Source organism: Amblyraja radiata, chromosome 13 (genome assembly GCF_010909765.2).
Source record: "Amblyraja radiata isolate CabotCenter1 chromosome 13, sAmbRad1.1.pri, whole genome shotgun sequence".
Classification (NCBI taxonomy): domain Eukaryota; kingdom Metazoa; phylum Chordata; class Chondrichthyes; order Rajiformes; family Rajidae; genus Amblyraja; species Amblyraja radiata.
The window spans coordinates 38,909,508-38,927,288 of record NC_045968.1 but is presented as its reverse complement, the minus strand read 5'-3'; the positions used below and the strand labels follow the sequence as shown (position 1 = coordinate 38,927,288).

Below are 17,781 nucleotides of genomic sequence, written 5' to 3'. Positions count from 1 at the left end.
CTCTATCTTTCAGTCTGAAGAAATGTTCCAATTTGAAATGTCACCTATTCCTTTTCTCCTGATATGCTGAGCTACTCCAACATTTATTGTCTCTCTTCGGTGTAAACCAGTAGCTTCGTACACACAATGTGAAGCACTATGGATTATGCACAAAATGTAAGGCACCACTGGGGGGGGGATGCAAGGATGGCGTTAAAGGGAAGGAGTATAGGAAAAGTTAAGAAAGACACCAGAATTAACGGGACAGAAAACTCATGAAGGGATAGGAGAGTATGGCCAAGTGAAAGATTAAAAGTATTATATATGAGTGCACAAAGTATAAGAAGTAAAGTGGATGAGCTTGAGGCTCAGTTGAAGATTGGTAGATATGACGTTGTGGGGATTACAGAGACATGGCTGCAGGAGGATCGGGACTGGGAACTGAATATTCAGGGTTATACATCCTATAGAAAGGACAGGCAGGTGGGCAGAAGAGGTGGAGTAGCCCTGTTGGTGAGGGATGAAATTCAGTCCCTTATGAGGGGTGACATAGGGACTGACGATGTAGAGTCACTGTGGATAGAATTGAGGAATTGTAAAGGTAAGAAGACATTAATGGGAGTTATCTACAGGCCCCCGAACAATAGCCTGGATATAGCGTGCAAGTTGCAGCAGGAGTTAAAATTGGCATGTAACTAAGGTGGTTATGGGAGATTTCAATATGCAGGTAGACTGGAAAAATCAGGTTGGTTCTGGACCCCAAGAGAGGGAGTTTGTAAAGTGCTCCGAGAAGGATGTGCAGCTTGTACTGGAGCCTACCAGAGAGTGCTGTCTAATGAACCAGATTTAACAAGGGAACTCTAGGTAAAGGAACCGCTAGGAGGTAGTGACCATAATATGTTTTAATCTGCAATTCGAGAGGAAGAAGGTTAAATCAGAAGTGTCAGTGTTGCAGTTGAACAAAGGGGACGATGAAGGCATGAGAGAGGAGCTGGCCAAGGTCGACTGGAAAAGGATCCTAGCAGGAATGATGGTGAAACAGCAATAGCAGGAATTTCTGGGCATAATCCAGAAGATGCAGCATCATTTCATTCCAAAGAGGAAGAAAGATTCTAAGGGGAGTAAGAGGCAACCGTGGCTGACAAGGGAAGTTAGGGATGGAATAAAACTAAAAGAAAAGGTGTATAACATCGCAAAGAGAATTGGAAGCCAGAGGATTGGGAAACTTTCAAAGGACAACAGAAGGTAACAAAAAGGGCAATATGGGGTGAAAAGATGAAGTATGAGGGTAAGCTTGCCAAGAATATAAAGAAGGATTGTAAAAGCTTATTTAGGTATGTTAAGAGAAAGATTAGTAAAGACAGTTAGCCTGATGTCAGTGTTGGGGAAGATGCTGGAGTCAATTATTAAAGAAGTAATAATGGCACATTTGGATAGCAGTAAAAGGATTTGTCTAAGTCAGCATGGATTTATGAAGGGGAATCCTGCTTGACTAATCTTCTGGATTTTTTTGAGGAAGTGACAAGTAAAATGAATGAAGGAGAGCCAGTGGATGTAGAGTATCTGGACTTTCAGAAAGCCTTTGATAGGGTCCCACACAGGAGATTAGTGGGCAAAATTAAAGCACATGGTATTGGGGATAGGGTATTGACATGGATAGAGAATTGGTTGGCTGACAGGAAACAAAGGGCAGGAATAAATGGGCCCCTGCCAGAATGGCAGGCAGTGGCGAGTGAAGTGCTGCAAGGCTCGGTGCTGGGGCTGCAACTATTTACTACATATATATTAATGATTTAGATGATGGAATTAAAAGTAACACTAGCAAATTTGCAGATGACACAAAGCTGGGTGGCAGTTGCATGGCAGATGCAATACAATGTAGATAAATGTGAGGTTATCCACTTTGGCAGCAAGAACAAGAAGGCAGATTATTATCTCAATGGTGTCAGATTAAGAAAAAGAGAAGTGCAACGAGACCTGGGTCTCCTCGCACACCAGTCAATGAAAGTAAACACGCAGGTACAGCAGGCAGTAAAGAAAGCTAATGGCATGTTCGCCTTCATAACGAGAGGGTTTGAGTATAGGAGTAAAGAGTTCCTTCTGCAGTTGCACAGGGCCCTGGTGAGACCACATCTGGAGTATTGTGTGCAGTTTTGGTCTCCTAATTTGAGGAAGGACATCCTTGATATTAAGGCTTTGCGGTATTGACGTTAATCCCCGGGATGGCGGGACTGTCATATGAGGAAAGATTGGAAAGACTGGGCTTGTATTCACTGGAATTTAGAAGGATGAGAGGGTATCTTATAGAAACTTATTAAATTATAAAAGGACTGAACAAGCTGGATGCAGGAAAAATGTTCCCAATGTTGAGGGAGTCCAGAACCAGGGACCACAGTCTAAGAATAAAGGGGAGGCCATTTAAAACTGAGATGAGAAAAAACATTTACACCCAGAGAGTTGTGAATTTGTGGAATTCTCTGCCTCAGAAGGTGGTAGAGGCCAATTCACTGGATGAATTTAAAAGAGATGGAGCTCTTGGGGCTAGCGGAATCAAAGGATATGGGGAGAAGGCAGGCACGGGTTACTGATTGTGGATGATCAGCCATGATCACAATGAATGGCGGTGCTGGCTCGAAGGGCCAAATGACCTCCTCCTGCACCTATTTTCTATTTCTATGTTTCTATGCAACTTAAAAGCTGTAGTTGCAAAATTACCCAATGTCTGCTTCAAAGGTTATTATTTTCAGGAAGCACAGCAGTGTAATTGATAGAGCTGCTGTCTCAGAGTACCCAGGTTCAATCCTGACCTCGGGTGCTGACTGCGTGGAATTTGCACGTTCTCCCTGTGACCGCGTGGGTTTCCTCGGGGTGGTTTAGTTTCCTCCCACTTCCCAAACACATGCGGGTTGGTAGGTTAATTTGCCCTCTGTAAATTGTCCTGAGTGTGTCGGAAGTGGATGAGAAACCTGGATAGCAGAGCAAATGTGAACGGATGATCGAGGGTTGGTGTGGACTCGATTCATTTGTGTTGTTATTGTCACATGTGCCAATGCACAGTGAAATTATTTCCTTACATACAGTCCAGTACAGTATTCCCATACCTAAGCACATCCTCAATTAGCAAAGTGTACAAAAATAGTCTAGTGAGCCTGCATGCAAGAGACAGTGAGCCTGCATGCAAGAGACAGTGAGCCTGCATGCAAGAGACGCCAGGTTTTTTTGAGCGGTGACTGATCCAGACAAGCCACAGGCTGCTAGCATCACTAAAACCAAATCAGTTTTTCTATATTTGCATTTAGATATTTTCTAACCTACAAACTGCACGCCTTTGGGATGTGGGCGGCATAGTGGCACAGCGGTAGAGTTGCTGTCTCACAGCGCCCAAGACCTGGTTTCGATCCTGACTGCGGGTGCTGTCTCTATAGAATTTATTAGATCATTAGTCTAGGCTTTTGGATTATAGTCCAGTGGACCCTTGTGCAGCACCAAAGTCCATTGTTGAGAAAATTGTTATTTTATTTGGGGCGGCATTGTGGCGCAGCAGTAGAGCTGTTGCCGTACAGCGTCAGAGACCTGGGTTCGATTCTGACTATATGTGCTGTCTGTGCGGAGTTTGTTCTTTCTCCATGTGGGTTTTCTCTGGGTGCGCCGGTTGAATCCCACATTCAAAGACATGCAGGTTTGTATGTTAACTGGCTTCTGTCAAGTGCCCCTAGTATGTTGGATAGAACTAGTGTACGGGTGATCGTTGGTCGGCGCAGACTTGGTGGGCAATAAATAATCTCTAAACAAAACTGTATCTCTAAACTGAACTAACGTAGCCCCCTTGGGTCACTGACCTTCATTAATCTAATACATTTATCAAAGCATTTTGATTCACTGCAGCAGAATATTTTCTTAATTTAATATTTTAAAATGAATTATTTAATTAAAATATAATTATTTCACACACTTTTGCAATTCTGATTATCAGACACGATTAAAGAGGCAGTGGGTCGAGCTGCTGCCTCCTACTAGGTTTGATCCTGAATTTGCTGCTGATTTACAAATCAAGTAGTGTAGTGGTACAACATTTAGTGCCGCCGTCTTTACTGCTCCACGGAACCAGGTTCCATTCTTGCCTTGGATACCCTCTGTGTGAAGGTTACACACATGGACCTGGCCGAAGGAAGACCAGGTGGGCCATGGCTTGTAGGGGGGACGCTCGGAAGCTGCTAAACTCGGACACGAAGAGCGGAGAGTCGAGGTGGAAGGAGTCGCTGGTGATGACGGGCGCGGGGTGTGGACCGGTAGGAGAGGGACAGGGATATTGCCTTCTGCCCCTTCAAGGTCGTCTGATGGAGGCACCGCCCACCGGGACACAGGCAATCAGGCAAGGAGAGGGACGTCGGTTTGCGGGTCAAGCTGGTTGAGGGTGACGGAGAAGGCCCTGCAGCAGCCTGGGGCTTAGCTGAATCGGGAGCCGCTTCAGTACATCGAGTGCATGGACCAGACTTTGGACTTTTAATAAATGGCGACTCGTGTGTGATCTAGGGAAAGAAGAATTTCACTGTGCAGTTCACACATGACAATAAAGCACCATTGAACTATTGAATTGAACCATTGAGAGATGTGGGTTTCCTCAGATTGCTCCAGTTTCCTTGCTCATCTCAAGATGATGTGCCAAAGGTGCGCAGGTTGATGGGTGTAAGAGGGAGAATATGTTGCAGGATGATGGGAATGTAACAAGGGAGAATTGGACTGAAGGAATCTCTCTGCTTTGAGCCGGCATGAACCTAATGGGCTGAATGTCCATCAGTCCACAGCGGTATCTGATGCTCTTTAAAATGTCAATGAGAGTAAAGGATTTGTTGTACATAATGACACTTGGCATTGTTTACAATCATTTGTCTAACCAAGATTAAAAACTTGTTTAATTAAATAATATAAAATATATAAAAATAATTCCAATAAACATTGAATGCAGAGAAATGGAAACCCAGTTGACTTTGTATTTGCATGAATGAAAGGCCTGGATAGAGTGAATTGGACAGAGGATGTTTCCACTAGTTGGAAATTCTAGGACCAGAGGCCATAGACTCAGAATAAAAGGACGTACCTTCAGAAAGGAGATGAGGAGGAATTTCTTTAGTCGAAGGGTGGTGAATCTGTGGAATTAATTGCCACAGATGGCTGTGGAGGCCGTTGGTGGATATTTTTTAAGGTGGAGGTTGACAGATTAGTGCGGGTGTCAAGGGCTATGGGGAGAAGGCAGGGGAATGGGGTTGAGAGGGAAAGATAGATCAGCCATGATTGAATGGTGGAGTAGACCTGATGGGCTGAGTGGCCTAATTCTACTCCTATAACTTATGAACATGAATTACAATGAAACATGGAATCTATGTCTGGAGTATATTTATAATTTAAGGATTCTCGATTTTGCAACCTTCAAAACAAAATGAAGGGATATACAGTCGGGCACATTTATTTCAGCTGCATGGAGTTAAGTTAGTCTCTGCATCCTCCAACCGACGTCCATCTTTCTTTCCCCTGGCCTCGTTAGTTGATAAAAAGGTTTCTGTGATTTTTGATCGGAAAGATTGGCAGAGATAAAAGTACAGGATGGGATCAAAGCAAAGGTTGAGAACGGCCAGAAGAAAGGTGGACTCCTTGGCCAGATATAGGGCTTGCTGCACACTGCAGTCTGCCTTTGGCTTGTATTGACTGAGAGTGTACGGAATCCGAATGACGTGGTAGGGCACAAAGCAAACGATGTAGATGCCAGTCAGTATCAGAATGTGCCTCAGAGCCCTCCTCACGTCATTGCGCGTCTCTCGGTCCTTGTTTCTGTGGAGCTTTTTCACCAAAAGAAAGTTGGATGTCAGGAGGACAGCTGAAACGTTCATGAATATGGCGATGGAGATAAAATTGCTGAAGACATGCCAGCGAAGTCCCAACGTCCCCTTGATCTCCGCGCATTTCAATAGAGGCTTGGGGGCGATGGTTTTGATTGGGATTGCCATGTTTGGTATCATAAGGGACAGCACCATGACCCATACGATGGCAGACATCATCTTTGCAAACCCTGGTTCCTGTATCCTCTGGAACCTTGAGCTCCCAGAGAGCTGAACATACCGATCTATGCTCACGAATCCCAGAAATATAATGGACGCATACATATTAATGTACATGAGACATGCTGTGACTTGGCAATGGAAGATCTTCACGCTCCAGGGAGCAACGCCCAAGCTAACAACTATCTTGAAAGGGAGGGCCAAAGTCAACAGAAAATCGGCAGTCAGAAGGTTGATCAGGTAGATATTGAGGCATTTTTTTGCTTTCCTCTGTTTACTGAAAGCCCACAGTGCGACACAACTCCCAATGATGCCAATCAAGAAGATTAAATAATAGAAATAAGTGAAAGATTCCATACTCTTGTTCATCAAGCATCGAGTAGAAGAGACATTTGACGATATGGTATTCATCGTATGTCCTTTAAAACACAAATGTCCAGCCCGCCTTGAGGTTCTGAAACAAGAAGAAAGAAAAACCTGAAAATTACTTTGAGGAAAAGAAAGACACACATTGTTAGAGTAACTCAGGGGGTCAGGCGGCATCTCTGGAGAACAAGTATAGGGACCCTTCTTCAGACTTCCAGATTTCTTAAGTCAAATGAAAGACATCAGTTATATAGGTATCTGGATTATGTCTGTTTACCTGAGATACCTAATGAGGTTTCTATCGTCAAAGGTGAGAATGGATCTTCAGCAATAAATGTTGACAATTGCAAATAAATATTTAGGGGGAAGGTACTGGTTCATGATTTAAATTGACAAAATGATTTCATGTTGTCACCAGCTAATGTCTGGGTCAGGTAAATTCTCACTGGCGTGGAATTGCTGCTTTTGGTTCTAATGGGGTACAGTAACAGTTATAGGGTTAGGTTTTTTATTGTCATGTTTACCGATGTACAGTGAAAAGCTTTGCAAAAGCTTTTTAAAATAAAAAGCAAAGTAATTACTTTGTTTAATATGTATTTACACTAAATAGAAGCAGCTTGTAGATTGATTGATTGATTGAAAGCTTTAGCATGGAAACAAGCCCTTCGGCACACTGAGTCCATGTCGCCCATCAATCTTCCGCTCATTCTAGTTCTATGTTATACCTTTTTCTCATCCACTCCCTACAGACTAGGGGCAATTTACAGTGGCCAATCAGCCAACAAACCCACACGTCTTTGGAATGTTGGAGGAAACCGGAGCATCAGGAGGAAACCCACGTGGTCACAGGGAGAACGTGCAAACTCCCTGTATAGGGATTTGAGTATAGGAGTAAGGAGGCAGTTGTACAGGGCCCTGGTGAGACCACACCTGGAGTATTGTGTGCAATTTTGGTCTCCTAATTTGAGGAAGGACATTATTGCTATTGAGGGAGTGCAGTATAGGTTCACCAGGTCAATTCCCGGGATGGCGGGACTGACATATGATGAAAGAATGGGTTGACTGGGCTTGTATTTACTGGAATTTTGAAGGATGGGAGGGAATCTTATAGAACCATATAAAGTTCTTAAGGGATTGGACAGGCTAGATGCAGGGAAAATGTTCCAGATGTTGGGGGAAGTCCAGAACAAGGGGTCACAGTTTAAGAATAAGGGGTAGGCCATTTAGGACTGAGATGAGGAAAAACATTCTCACCCAGAGAGTTGTGAATTTGTGGAATTCTCTGCCAGAAGGCATTGGAGGCCAATTCATTGGATGTTTTTCAAGAGATAGATATAGCTCTTAGGGCTAGGAATCAAGGGATATGGGGAAAAAGCAGGAACGGGGTACTGATTTTGGATGATCAGCCATGATCATATTGAATGGCGGTGCTGGCTTGAAGGGCCGAAGGGCCTAGTTCTGCACCTATTTTCTATGTTTCACACACAGACAGCACCCGAGGTCAAGATTGAGCCCAGGTCTCTGGTGCTGTTAGGCAGCTGAGCCACAGTGCCGCCCCAGATATCTGGTCAAAAACTGGATTACCTACAATTTCATGCAGTGGTATCAACGATCTTTTAACATTTAAACACTATCCTGTCATCGATCAAATTTTAGTAGGCAAACCACACCGTGCATTTCCAGTTGCAATAAACACATGGAACTTCCCCCATTACTCACGCCCTTCATAATCATTTGTCTCACTTCAGTTTACCAGAAACATGAGCCGCAGCAATGGCCTTTCTGATGTTTGAATAGAAGGGCAATGTTAAGTCATCCTCGACTTCTTGTTAACAAGAAGATCTTCTGTACAAGCCAAGTCTTTGGTGCTCCAAGTCAGAGTTCCTGCCGTAAGCTATCCCTGTGTATATGGATCGCAGATCTTGTCTCCTGAGATAGGGAGTGTGCACCGCATCAGCACTTTATCTAGATGTTTTTTATTTTTCTTGCCCAAACCAACATTACTCAGAGAGCCCTTTTAAAGGAAGTCAGCAAAATAAAAATAAATGTTGAGGTCACAGCTCTTTTGAGACTGTAGCATAGATCAGGCTTCAGATAGTTGTTTTGTGGTTGCAAATGCGTGAAAGCAGAAAAAATATTAATGTGAGGCAAAATGGATTTGTTTGTTTGATGGTTTAATGATTATGGAGAAAGTGATTCTTAAAGATAATTTAAGACACTGAAATTGGCCCTTCTACCCATCACATCCATGCCATCCATTCTGCTCATCACCTTCATGGCGAATCAGAGCTTTTGGAAATGGAGACGTGAGGAACCGCAGTGCAGGTTTACCAAAAGAAAACAAATGTGCTGGAGTAACTCAGCGGGTCAGGCAGCATCTCTGGACGACACAGATAGCTGACATTTCAGGTTGTGGCTCTTCTTCAGATTGACTGTAGTGGAGGGGTTGGGAGGGAAAGCTGGAGAAGAGATGGTAATGGGGCAAAGGCAGGCAAGTTTTTTTTAATTTGGTGATACAGCGCAGAAACAGGCCCTTCGGAGGGAATGCAAGGGTTACTTAAAATTAGAACAATCATTATTCAAAGACTGACTTGTAATTTGCCCAAACAAAATATGAGGTGCTGCTCCTCCAATCCACATCCACTCTAGCCAAGCCTTTCACTGTTCTGTACATTTCAATGAGGTCCCCCCTCATTCTTTTAAACTCCGGCGAGTACAGGCCTAGTGTCGTCAAATGCTCATCATATGTTAACCTACTCATTCCGGGTATCATTCTTGGAAACCTTTGGACCCTCTCCAGAGCTATATGGTGCCCAAATTTGCTCACAATATTCCAAATGCAGCCTGACCAGCGCCTTATAGAGCCTCAGCATTACATCCCTGTATTTGTATGCAAGCCCTCTTGAAATAAATGCTGGCAGTGCGTTTGCTTTCTTGTTAAAGAAAATAACATTGTGGGTTTACACTTAAATACAATGTATTTGACTATTGGCCTGAAACAGCGAACGATCTATGGAACCAAGTATCAGGAGCCAGATACAACACCTAGTCTGAAGAAAGGTCCCGATCTGTAATGTCCCCTGTCCACGTCCTCCAGAGATGGTTCCTGCCCGCTGAGTTACTCCAGCAGTTTGTTTGTAGGAAGGGACTACAGATACTGGTTTATACCGAAGGTAGACGCAAATTCTGGAGTAACTCAGCGGGTCATGCAGCATCCCCGGAGAAGAAGGATGGGTGACGTTTCGGGTTGAAACCCTTCTTCAGACTCTGTTTTCTTTTGTAAACTGGCATCTGCAGTTCCTTGTATCTACAACACTAAATGGTGTTTGTATACTTTGCACCTGAGATCACTGGTAGATTTCTTACCCCTATGCTGAACATTCAGAAAGCGGCTTGTAAAATAACTGTTCCTGGCACATCGACAGATTACAGTCCGAAATAATTTTAACGCCTTCAAGGAAACGCAAGAAATAAACTTCATACCTGATTCTCGAAGCAGACTATTTTGTTTCTGAACACATTCAGTTATCCGGGTTTGTTAGTTGCATGTGAAGCGTCTGGCTGTTTGCGCAGGATACGGTTTATAAAATCGTGCAGATGTCACGCAGCTATACTCATGTTTTCCTGCAGCTTACAGCCGGGTTTGTTGTGGGATGTGTGGTCTTTTTGAAAATTAGGTGATTGACGTTGATGAAACCTGACTTTAAAAACCTTTGCACTGTTGCATATCTACTGGTACAATATCCCTCTGCACCAACAGTGCTTTAGACTGATTTAGAATTTACGCTTGGCGACACCTTTAAACCACTTTTATTTAAGGAAACTTTGGCGACTTCTGAATTGTATTTTTGTAAGAGGCTTTTCACTGCTTGTTTCAGTGACATTTTCGGTTGATAAGGCTCATTTTTGGATCTGATAATGTCATTGTAATCTCTTGCATCTGTTTAAATTTCCACTCCGAGTGGTCAAACTTTCTTCTCGTTTCCTGCCCCTCCTGAAGTATGACTTTGTGGTTATGTCTGTGCCAGTTTCACTCCCTTTTTCCCTTCTCTCTCTCGCTGTTTCCCCACTGTCCCTCCTGCTTTTGCCCATTCTGCCCTCTGTCTACCTTTTCGCTCTCACCCCCCCCCCCCCCTCCCCACCTCATTCTCTAACCCTCCTACCCATCACTTTTTATCTTTTGTCTTTTCATTTCTGGCCTTTGTCTACCCATCTGCCAATTAACCCCCCCCCCCTCCTTCCCCAACCTGTATCCACCTATTACTTGCCAGGAGTTATTCCTGCCCCCATCTCTTTTCTCAGCTCTTTCCACCACCTACTTACTACAACTGTTCTGAAGAAGGGCTTCGGCATGAAATATTGCCTGACCATATCTTCCAGAATGCTGCCTGACCCGCTGAGATACTCCAGCACTTTGTGTCTGTTTTAATGTGGTATGTTCACCGTCTCCCAGAGGAATGTGGTGTGGCTCTGCCTTCTACCCCCTATTTACAATAAAATAAAACACCTTGTGCACCTTCTAAGTTAACGAAACGGCTTTGACATTCTTCTCTTTTTAATTATGTGGTCCTCTCCCTGGCCACAGAACCATTTGCACATATTGTTCAATGTACACTGTATATGCACTGAATATTGTAAACCCGTTATTATGGACCATACAGTGTACATTGCACAATATGTGCAAATGGTTCTGTGGCCAGGGAGAGGACCATATAATTAAAAAGCGAAGAATGTCAAAGCCGTTTATGATGGGATTTTGTTATAGCGAACTGTCTCTTTAAGATCATAGGCTGCTGGTTATACTGTGGAGGCAATTAAAATTGACAAGGCATGGCAATCGATCCGATGGACACTTAACTCAATTAAACAATGTAACTAACAGCCTTTGGTATTTTTAGCTTGCAGCAACAAAAGCACATTTTTAGCTGTTAAAACCATTTGTAATTGAAAACAACAACTATCTTCACGGAGTGACTGCTAGCTGGTTGGAGCGAATCCCTTATTCGTTCAGAGCGGACAATCGACAATAACGGACACCATCCCCTTTCCTATGGTCCATTATAACGAGGGTTTACTATACTTCAAGCTACTCCACTGCTATACTGCCTCAATCAACTGATCCTTGCCATATAATCTCTTCCATTCACGTGCTGGTGATTCTGCAGTTAGCAAAAGTGAAGATGATTCCTCTACCAGTCATCTCTGATTAACATACAGCTGTTGATTACTCATTTTATGCACATTTGGATGTTTAGTCACCCTTTAATTCCTATGTTTTACAGAAAAACTAGCCTACTTCAGCGGAAAATTTCCCACAGTTTGTTTCCTCCTTGAATTGGTATTGGTATTGGCTTATTATTGTTACATGTACTGTGGTACAGTGAAAAACTTTGGTTGCGTGCTATCGTCAAATTATATTATACATAGTTGAATCAAGCTTAACACAAGTACATCAGGTTGTGTAACGAGAAAAATATCCAGAGTGCAGAATATAATGTTACTATTGTCCATTTATTAGTCTGTTTGGTTTATTTTCTTATATGTATATACTAAACTTTTGTGTTGTTTATTATGGGTTTTACAGAGTAATATATTTACACATGTTCTGCTGCTTCAAGTAAGAATTTCATCGTTCCGTTTTTGGACATATGACAACAAAACACTCTTGATTATAGAGAAAATGCAGATTAAATTTTTTTAAAAAGGGCAGAGGCTAAAATGAGGTAGGTTGGAAGATCAGAACTACAAAGGGGAAGTACAACGGGATCTGGGGGTCCTTGTACATCAGTCCATGAAAGTAAGCATGCAGGTACAGCAGGCAGTGAAGAAAGTGAATGGCATGTTGGCCTCTATAACAAGAGGAATCGAATATAGGAGCAAAGAGGTCCTTCTGCAATTGTACAGAACCCTAGTGAGACCATGCCTGGAGTATTGTGTGCAGTTTTGGTTCCCTAATTTGAGGAAGGACATTCTTGTATTTGAGGGAGTGCAGTGTAGGTTTAGGAGGAGGAGGTTTTTAGTTAGTTTTGTTCGTCGTTTTTTCGGAGAAATGGACTTCTTATTGTGGGGGGAAGGAGGTAGCCTTACTTCTAGGTCCCTACCTGGTCGGTGAGGCAGCTTTTTCTCTGGGCTGCCCGTCGACCCGTCCTCGTGGCCTACCAGCGGGCTTGGAGCGCCGTTTCCTGGTGGGGACCGCCCAGCACCTCGGCTTCGGTGGCGGCACAGCGCTGGAGCGCCATCGCGGAGCGGAGCGGGCGATGCCTTGCCTGGGTCGCCGCGCTGGATCGACGCGCTGGAGCTCCGGTGAGCTGGACCGCCGAGAACAACACCTCCGGGCTGCGGGTCTGCGGAACGGAGCGGGCGGCGCCGACATTAACATCGGGAGCCTGGGAGCTCCACCTCGGTGCGTCCATGTCAGCTTCGGAAGCCGACAATCCCCTGCTAGGAAGCGGCCGTTCAAGGTGGCCCAGCCGCTGTGAGGACTCTCCTGACGCCGGGGCAACTCCACCCAGCTAGAACGGACAGGAACATCGGGCCTCCGTTGAGGCAACAGCGGTGGCCTTAATAGGCCTGACTTTTGGGAGAACTGGGGTTGGGGACTGGACTTTTGTGCCTTCCCCCACAGTGGTAACCACTGTGGGGGGATGATTTTTCTGTGTGTAAGGTACTTTGTTAGTCTGTGTCCAAGATGGCTGTCGGAAGAGAGAGTGGACGCTGGCGCGCTTTAGCTGCCGCTGCTCTCTCTTCACATTTTTTTTTTGATTTTTTGATTTTGTGTCTTTGGAGCGATTTCTATCTTTAATTTGTGTATTGATGATGTCCTTATTATTTTTTTTTTCCGACTATATGTTTTTTTTCGCTTCTGTTTAATCTTTGTAAGGTGACCTTGAGATTTGAAAGGCGCCCGAAAATAAAATTTATTATTATTATTATTATTATTACAAAGTTAATTCCCAGGATGTTGGGACTGTCATATGCTGAGAGAATGGAGCAGCTGGGCTTGTACACTCTGGAGTTTAGAAGGATGAGAGGAGATCTCATGGAAACATATAAAAATGTTAAGGGTTTGGACACGCTAGAGGCAGGAAGCATGTTCCCGATGTTGGGGGAGTCCAGAACCAGGATCCACGGTTTAAGAATAAGGAGTAAGCCATTTAGAATGGAGATGAGGAAACACTTTTTCTCACAGAGAGTGGTGAGTCTGTGGAATACGCTGCCTCAGAGGGGGGTGGAGGCAGGTTCTCTGGATGCTTTCAAGAGAGAGCTAGATAGGGATAGCTATCTTTAAGATAGCGGAGTCAGGGGATATTGGGAGAAGGCAGGAACGGGGTACTGATTGGGGATGATCAGCCATGATCACATTGAATGGCGGTGCTGGCTCGAAGGGCCGAATGGCCTATCCTGCACCTATTGTCTATTGTCTATGTTGTATTTCAAAATCTAAAACTCAAACATTTTTTAATTGTGTCTTGTATTTTACCTTGTTTATCTTGCGCTATTCTCTGGGAAGAGGAGTGGCAGCAGTCAATGTCAACCAGCGTGGTTGTTCCCAATAGACCGCGGACCGAACATCCAAAATGTGTCTGGATTTTAGCTTTTGTGACCCATCTCTAGTATCTACCTGCAATTTGGCACAGATTTAGATAAAAAATCATTGAGAAGGAATTCATAACTCATCAGTGCAAAAAGTTGCACACTAATTAATTAAGCTAAGTAGAAAAAGTAACAGCGCCCTCTTGTGCTCAATAATAGGTAGCTGTATATTACTCTATGGGGAGCTGGATTCCGTGTGGCGTTCTATTTAGCGGGTTCTGTGGCAGTGCCGAGACTTGAATGGGAACATTGAACACTATTACGGCAATTACACAGGATGGGTAACTCTTCACCGCGGGAATTTCAGTCTGGAAATCCGTGATCTACGGGGAGAGGACGCTGGGAATATGAAGTGACTTTTGGAACAAGTTCAGAAGGTGAAACTCAGGCAAGAGTCGACTGGAGGTGAACGGCGAATGAGACTGCCGCAGGGGTCCCGGGTTACACCGGCTCCTGAACTCACTTAATTATTGGGTGAGGGCAGATCCTGTGCGTTCCCCAGTTTACTGAACCCCACTGACTGCCAGTGTGCAGAGTGGGGGTCAAGGCCGTAGTGTGACTGGGGCAGTGCCAGGCTGGGGGACAGACCTGTAAGGCATCTTCCAGTCGCTTTAAGAGGAAAATGTCTCATTTCAGATGTAAATGTCACATTATGACAAAGAATCGAATACTGTCATGTTTACTCTATGAGTAGTCATTTTAAGTTACAATTAACCTATATTTATGTTCGAGACCTCCATGGTGCCTTTCAAACGAAGGTTACTACCTCTAACCTAAAATACCCCAAAAAATGTTGCAGTGTTTGTGTATGTGTAGTGTGTGTGTGTGTGTATGTGTGTACCTGCCAAACATATTTATTATTATGCACACTTGTGTATGCATGTGTGTGTAGATGTGAGCTTAATGGTAATATGGTTCCAACATATCCAAAATGTCATGCCCCTTATTACTCACTCTCCCCCCCCCTTACAGTCATGGCTACACCATTAACCTCTCACACACACACACACACGCATACACGCACACACACATGCACACACACACAAGCACACAAACCTAGCATCCAGCACAAAAGCAGTACATCATGTTATTCACCAGTACACCATAATGATAAGCCATTCACTCACTGATTAATAAATTTGACACACTAAACAGCAAAATTGGACTGTATATAATCATTTATTTTCCCAATCTTTCGGTTTGATTTCATAGGTGGGTATGTCATGAATGGCTAGTTTACAAACAGAAACATTGCATTTTTATTTGTTTTTATCAGTACACTTGATGTACGAATGAAAATACTACAATCTCATAATAATCATTTTGATCGGTCTCCTTTTTTGGAGAACATTGTTACTTCAGTTCTTTTGGGTATTCAAAGTATTCTTATCCAGAGTCTTCCTCAAAGTTGAACGCTTTCAAACATGCGCATGCACAGTAATCAGCAGTTTATGCCATGTTCCCAGTGGGCTCCCTGCCTACCTAGCATGACACAACGCGTGTGATTAGTCAATTGGCGTCCGACTGAATATCAAACGTGCTTTGATTGGACAATTACTATTCGGAAAATTGAAAACATTTTGGAGTTTTTTTCCATATTTTAAAAATATGTGCCAATTTTGTTCTTGACGAGTTTCAGATATAATTCCTATAATATTTTTTACACAATATGTTATAAATATGGTAGATATGGGATGTGTGTCACGAAATGAAGCGAAAAAGCATCTCGGCCCACGGTCTACAAACTGAACACCCTCTCCCGGGGACCAGAATGTAAACATTTTTGGGTGAATTTTAGAATTTAATAATGGAAAGAGGAAATAACATTGGACAAATTAAATATAATAAAAATGCATCTATCCATGTTCTCCAGAGATGTTGCCAGACCCGTTGAGTTATTCCAGCAGTTTGTGTCTATCTTTGGACAAATTAGTCTACAAATAACCCCTTTGTGTATATTAATTGTGTAAGTGAGCACTTTGTGCAAGCATTTTTTTGCGCAACACCTTAAATACTTTTTTAAGGAAATAGGCAACGTTTCAGGTTTCGACCCGAAACGCTGCCAATTTCCTTTGCACCCTAGATGCTGCCTCACCCGCTGAGTTTCTCCAGCATTTTTGTCTACCATGTACCTGTTTGAATGTCTTTTAAACATTGTTATATTACTCGCACCTAATGCTTCTGTTGGCAGCTCGTTTCATAACCAACCACCCTATGTGTGAAAAGGTTGCCTGTCAGGTCCCCTTTAAATCTTTCCTCTCATCTTAAGCCTCTCCCCTTTAGTTTTAGACCCCCTTACTCTGGGAAAAAGTGTGTGATCATTTGCCTTACCCATGCACCTCATAATTATATATAATTCTATAAGATCATTCCTCAACCTCTAAGGCTCAAGGAAACCAGTCACAGCCTATGCCGTCTCTCCTTATAACTCAAGCCCTCCAGTCTTGGTTAGATCTTTTCTGCACCCTTTGCAGAATTACATATAATATTCCAGATGTGGTCTCACCAATGTCTTGTACATGATGTCCTAATTCTGGTAGCCTATTACGTATAGTCTTGTGAATATTTTCCTACTCATCCAAATCGTTGAAATAAAGTAACCGACTGTAACCCGTGATACTGCATTCAATCATCTTTCATGCCTCATGAAGATATGGTGCTGCAACATTTGCGGTAACATTAAGACAGGAAGGCAGCTGAATTCTTGTCAGCTGAGGACAAAAAGGGAGGAGACAGTGTAAAAAGGGAAAAGTGGTTTCTATTGATTTTGCAATGAGTTTCTATCCAAAATGTGGGACCTTGCAGCTATATTTAGCTGGTCTATCAGAGGAAGACATTTTCCAAGATATGTTTGGTAGATTGACTTTTGGAATGATCGTGGGTATAATGCAGGGTTTATCTCGAAACAAGGAGAGGTCAGAAATGTGACCTCTAATGGTGTCAGCTATTAAATTAAGGTTGCTGTAAATTCTCAACTTCATTTCACTACTGAATTCTGGTTGGTTGTCTTCTTCGAAAACCCCTAGTCAGGAGTTCTGCACAAAACCAAACTGTATGGATTTTGTACGTTCTCCCTGTGACCGTGTGGGGTTTCTTTGGTTTCCTCCCACACTAAAAAGACACTAAGGTAAAAGTTACCTAATTTCACCTAATTGGCTTAGGTAAAAGTTGTAAATTATCCCTGGTTGGTAGGTTCTCCCTGCGACCGCCTGGGTTTTCTCTGGGTGTTTCTGTTTCCTCCCACATTCCAAAGACATGTGAGTTTGAAGGTTATTTGGTTTCTGTAGAAATTGTCCCTAGTGTGCAGGATAGTGTTAGTATATGGAGTGATCGCTGGTTGAAATGGACTCGGTGGGCCGATGGACCAGTTTCCACACTGTATCTCTAAAGTCTAAAGGCACAAAGATCTGGAGTAACTCAACAGGTCAGGAAGCATCTCATCATATCACTGGTCTGTTTTAAATGTAGAGAGCATGGGGAAGCTCCAGAACGATAAAGGTTAATGTTCAAGGTAAGAACCAGTGACACCAGGCATAATGCATTATGGATCGAGGGCTATCTGACCAACACAATACAGAGAATCACTTTCAGATTGGCAAACTGTAGCTAGTGGGGTGTCACAGGGATCAAGAGTCAACAGTCAAGAATGGTTTATTGTCATGTGTCCCAAAAAGGAACACTGAAATTCTTGCTTGCAGCAGCACAACAGTTATCTGTTGCCATCTACATTACTTAAGGGCCTTGTGATCCGTCTGTGCCTCCAGTGGGCGGCACAGTGGTGCAACTGGTA

The 17,781-nt window shown here is 43.4% G+C and overlaps 2 protein-coding genes across 3 annotated transcripts in view; one reads left to right on the top strand and one right to left on the bottom strand.

Moving 5' to 3' along the window:
- med12l (mediator complex subunit 12L) overlaps positions 1–17,781 on the top strand; it is a 586,849-nt gene that overhangs the window by 118,123 nt on the left and 450,945 nt on the right. The window lies entirely within an intron of this gene.
- gpr171 (G protein-coupled receptor 171) lies at positions 5,355–8,279 on the bottom strand. Its single transcript, XM_033031839.1, has 2 exons — positions 8,152–8,279; positions 5,355–6,486 (listed from the first exon to the last, which is right to left on the bottom strand). The coding sequence occupies exon 2, from the start codon at positions 6,441–6,443 to the stop codon at positions 5,448–5,450; it is 996 nt and encodes a 331-aa protein (XP_032887730.1). The 5' UTR covers positions 6,444–6,486; positions 8,152–8,279; the 3' UTR covers positions 5,355–5,447.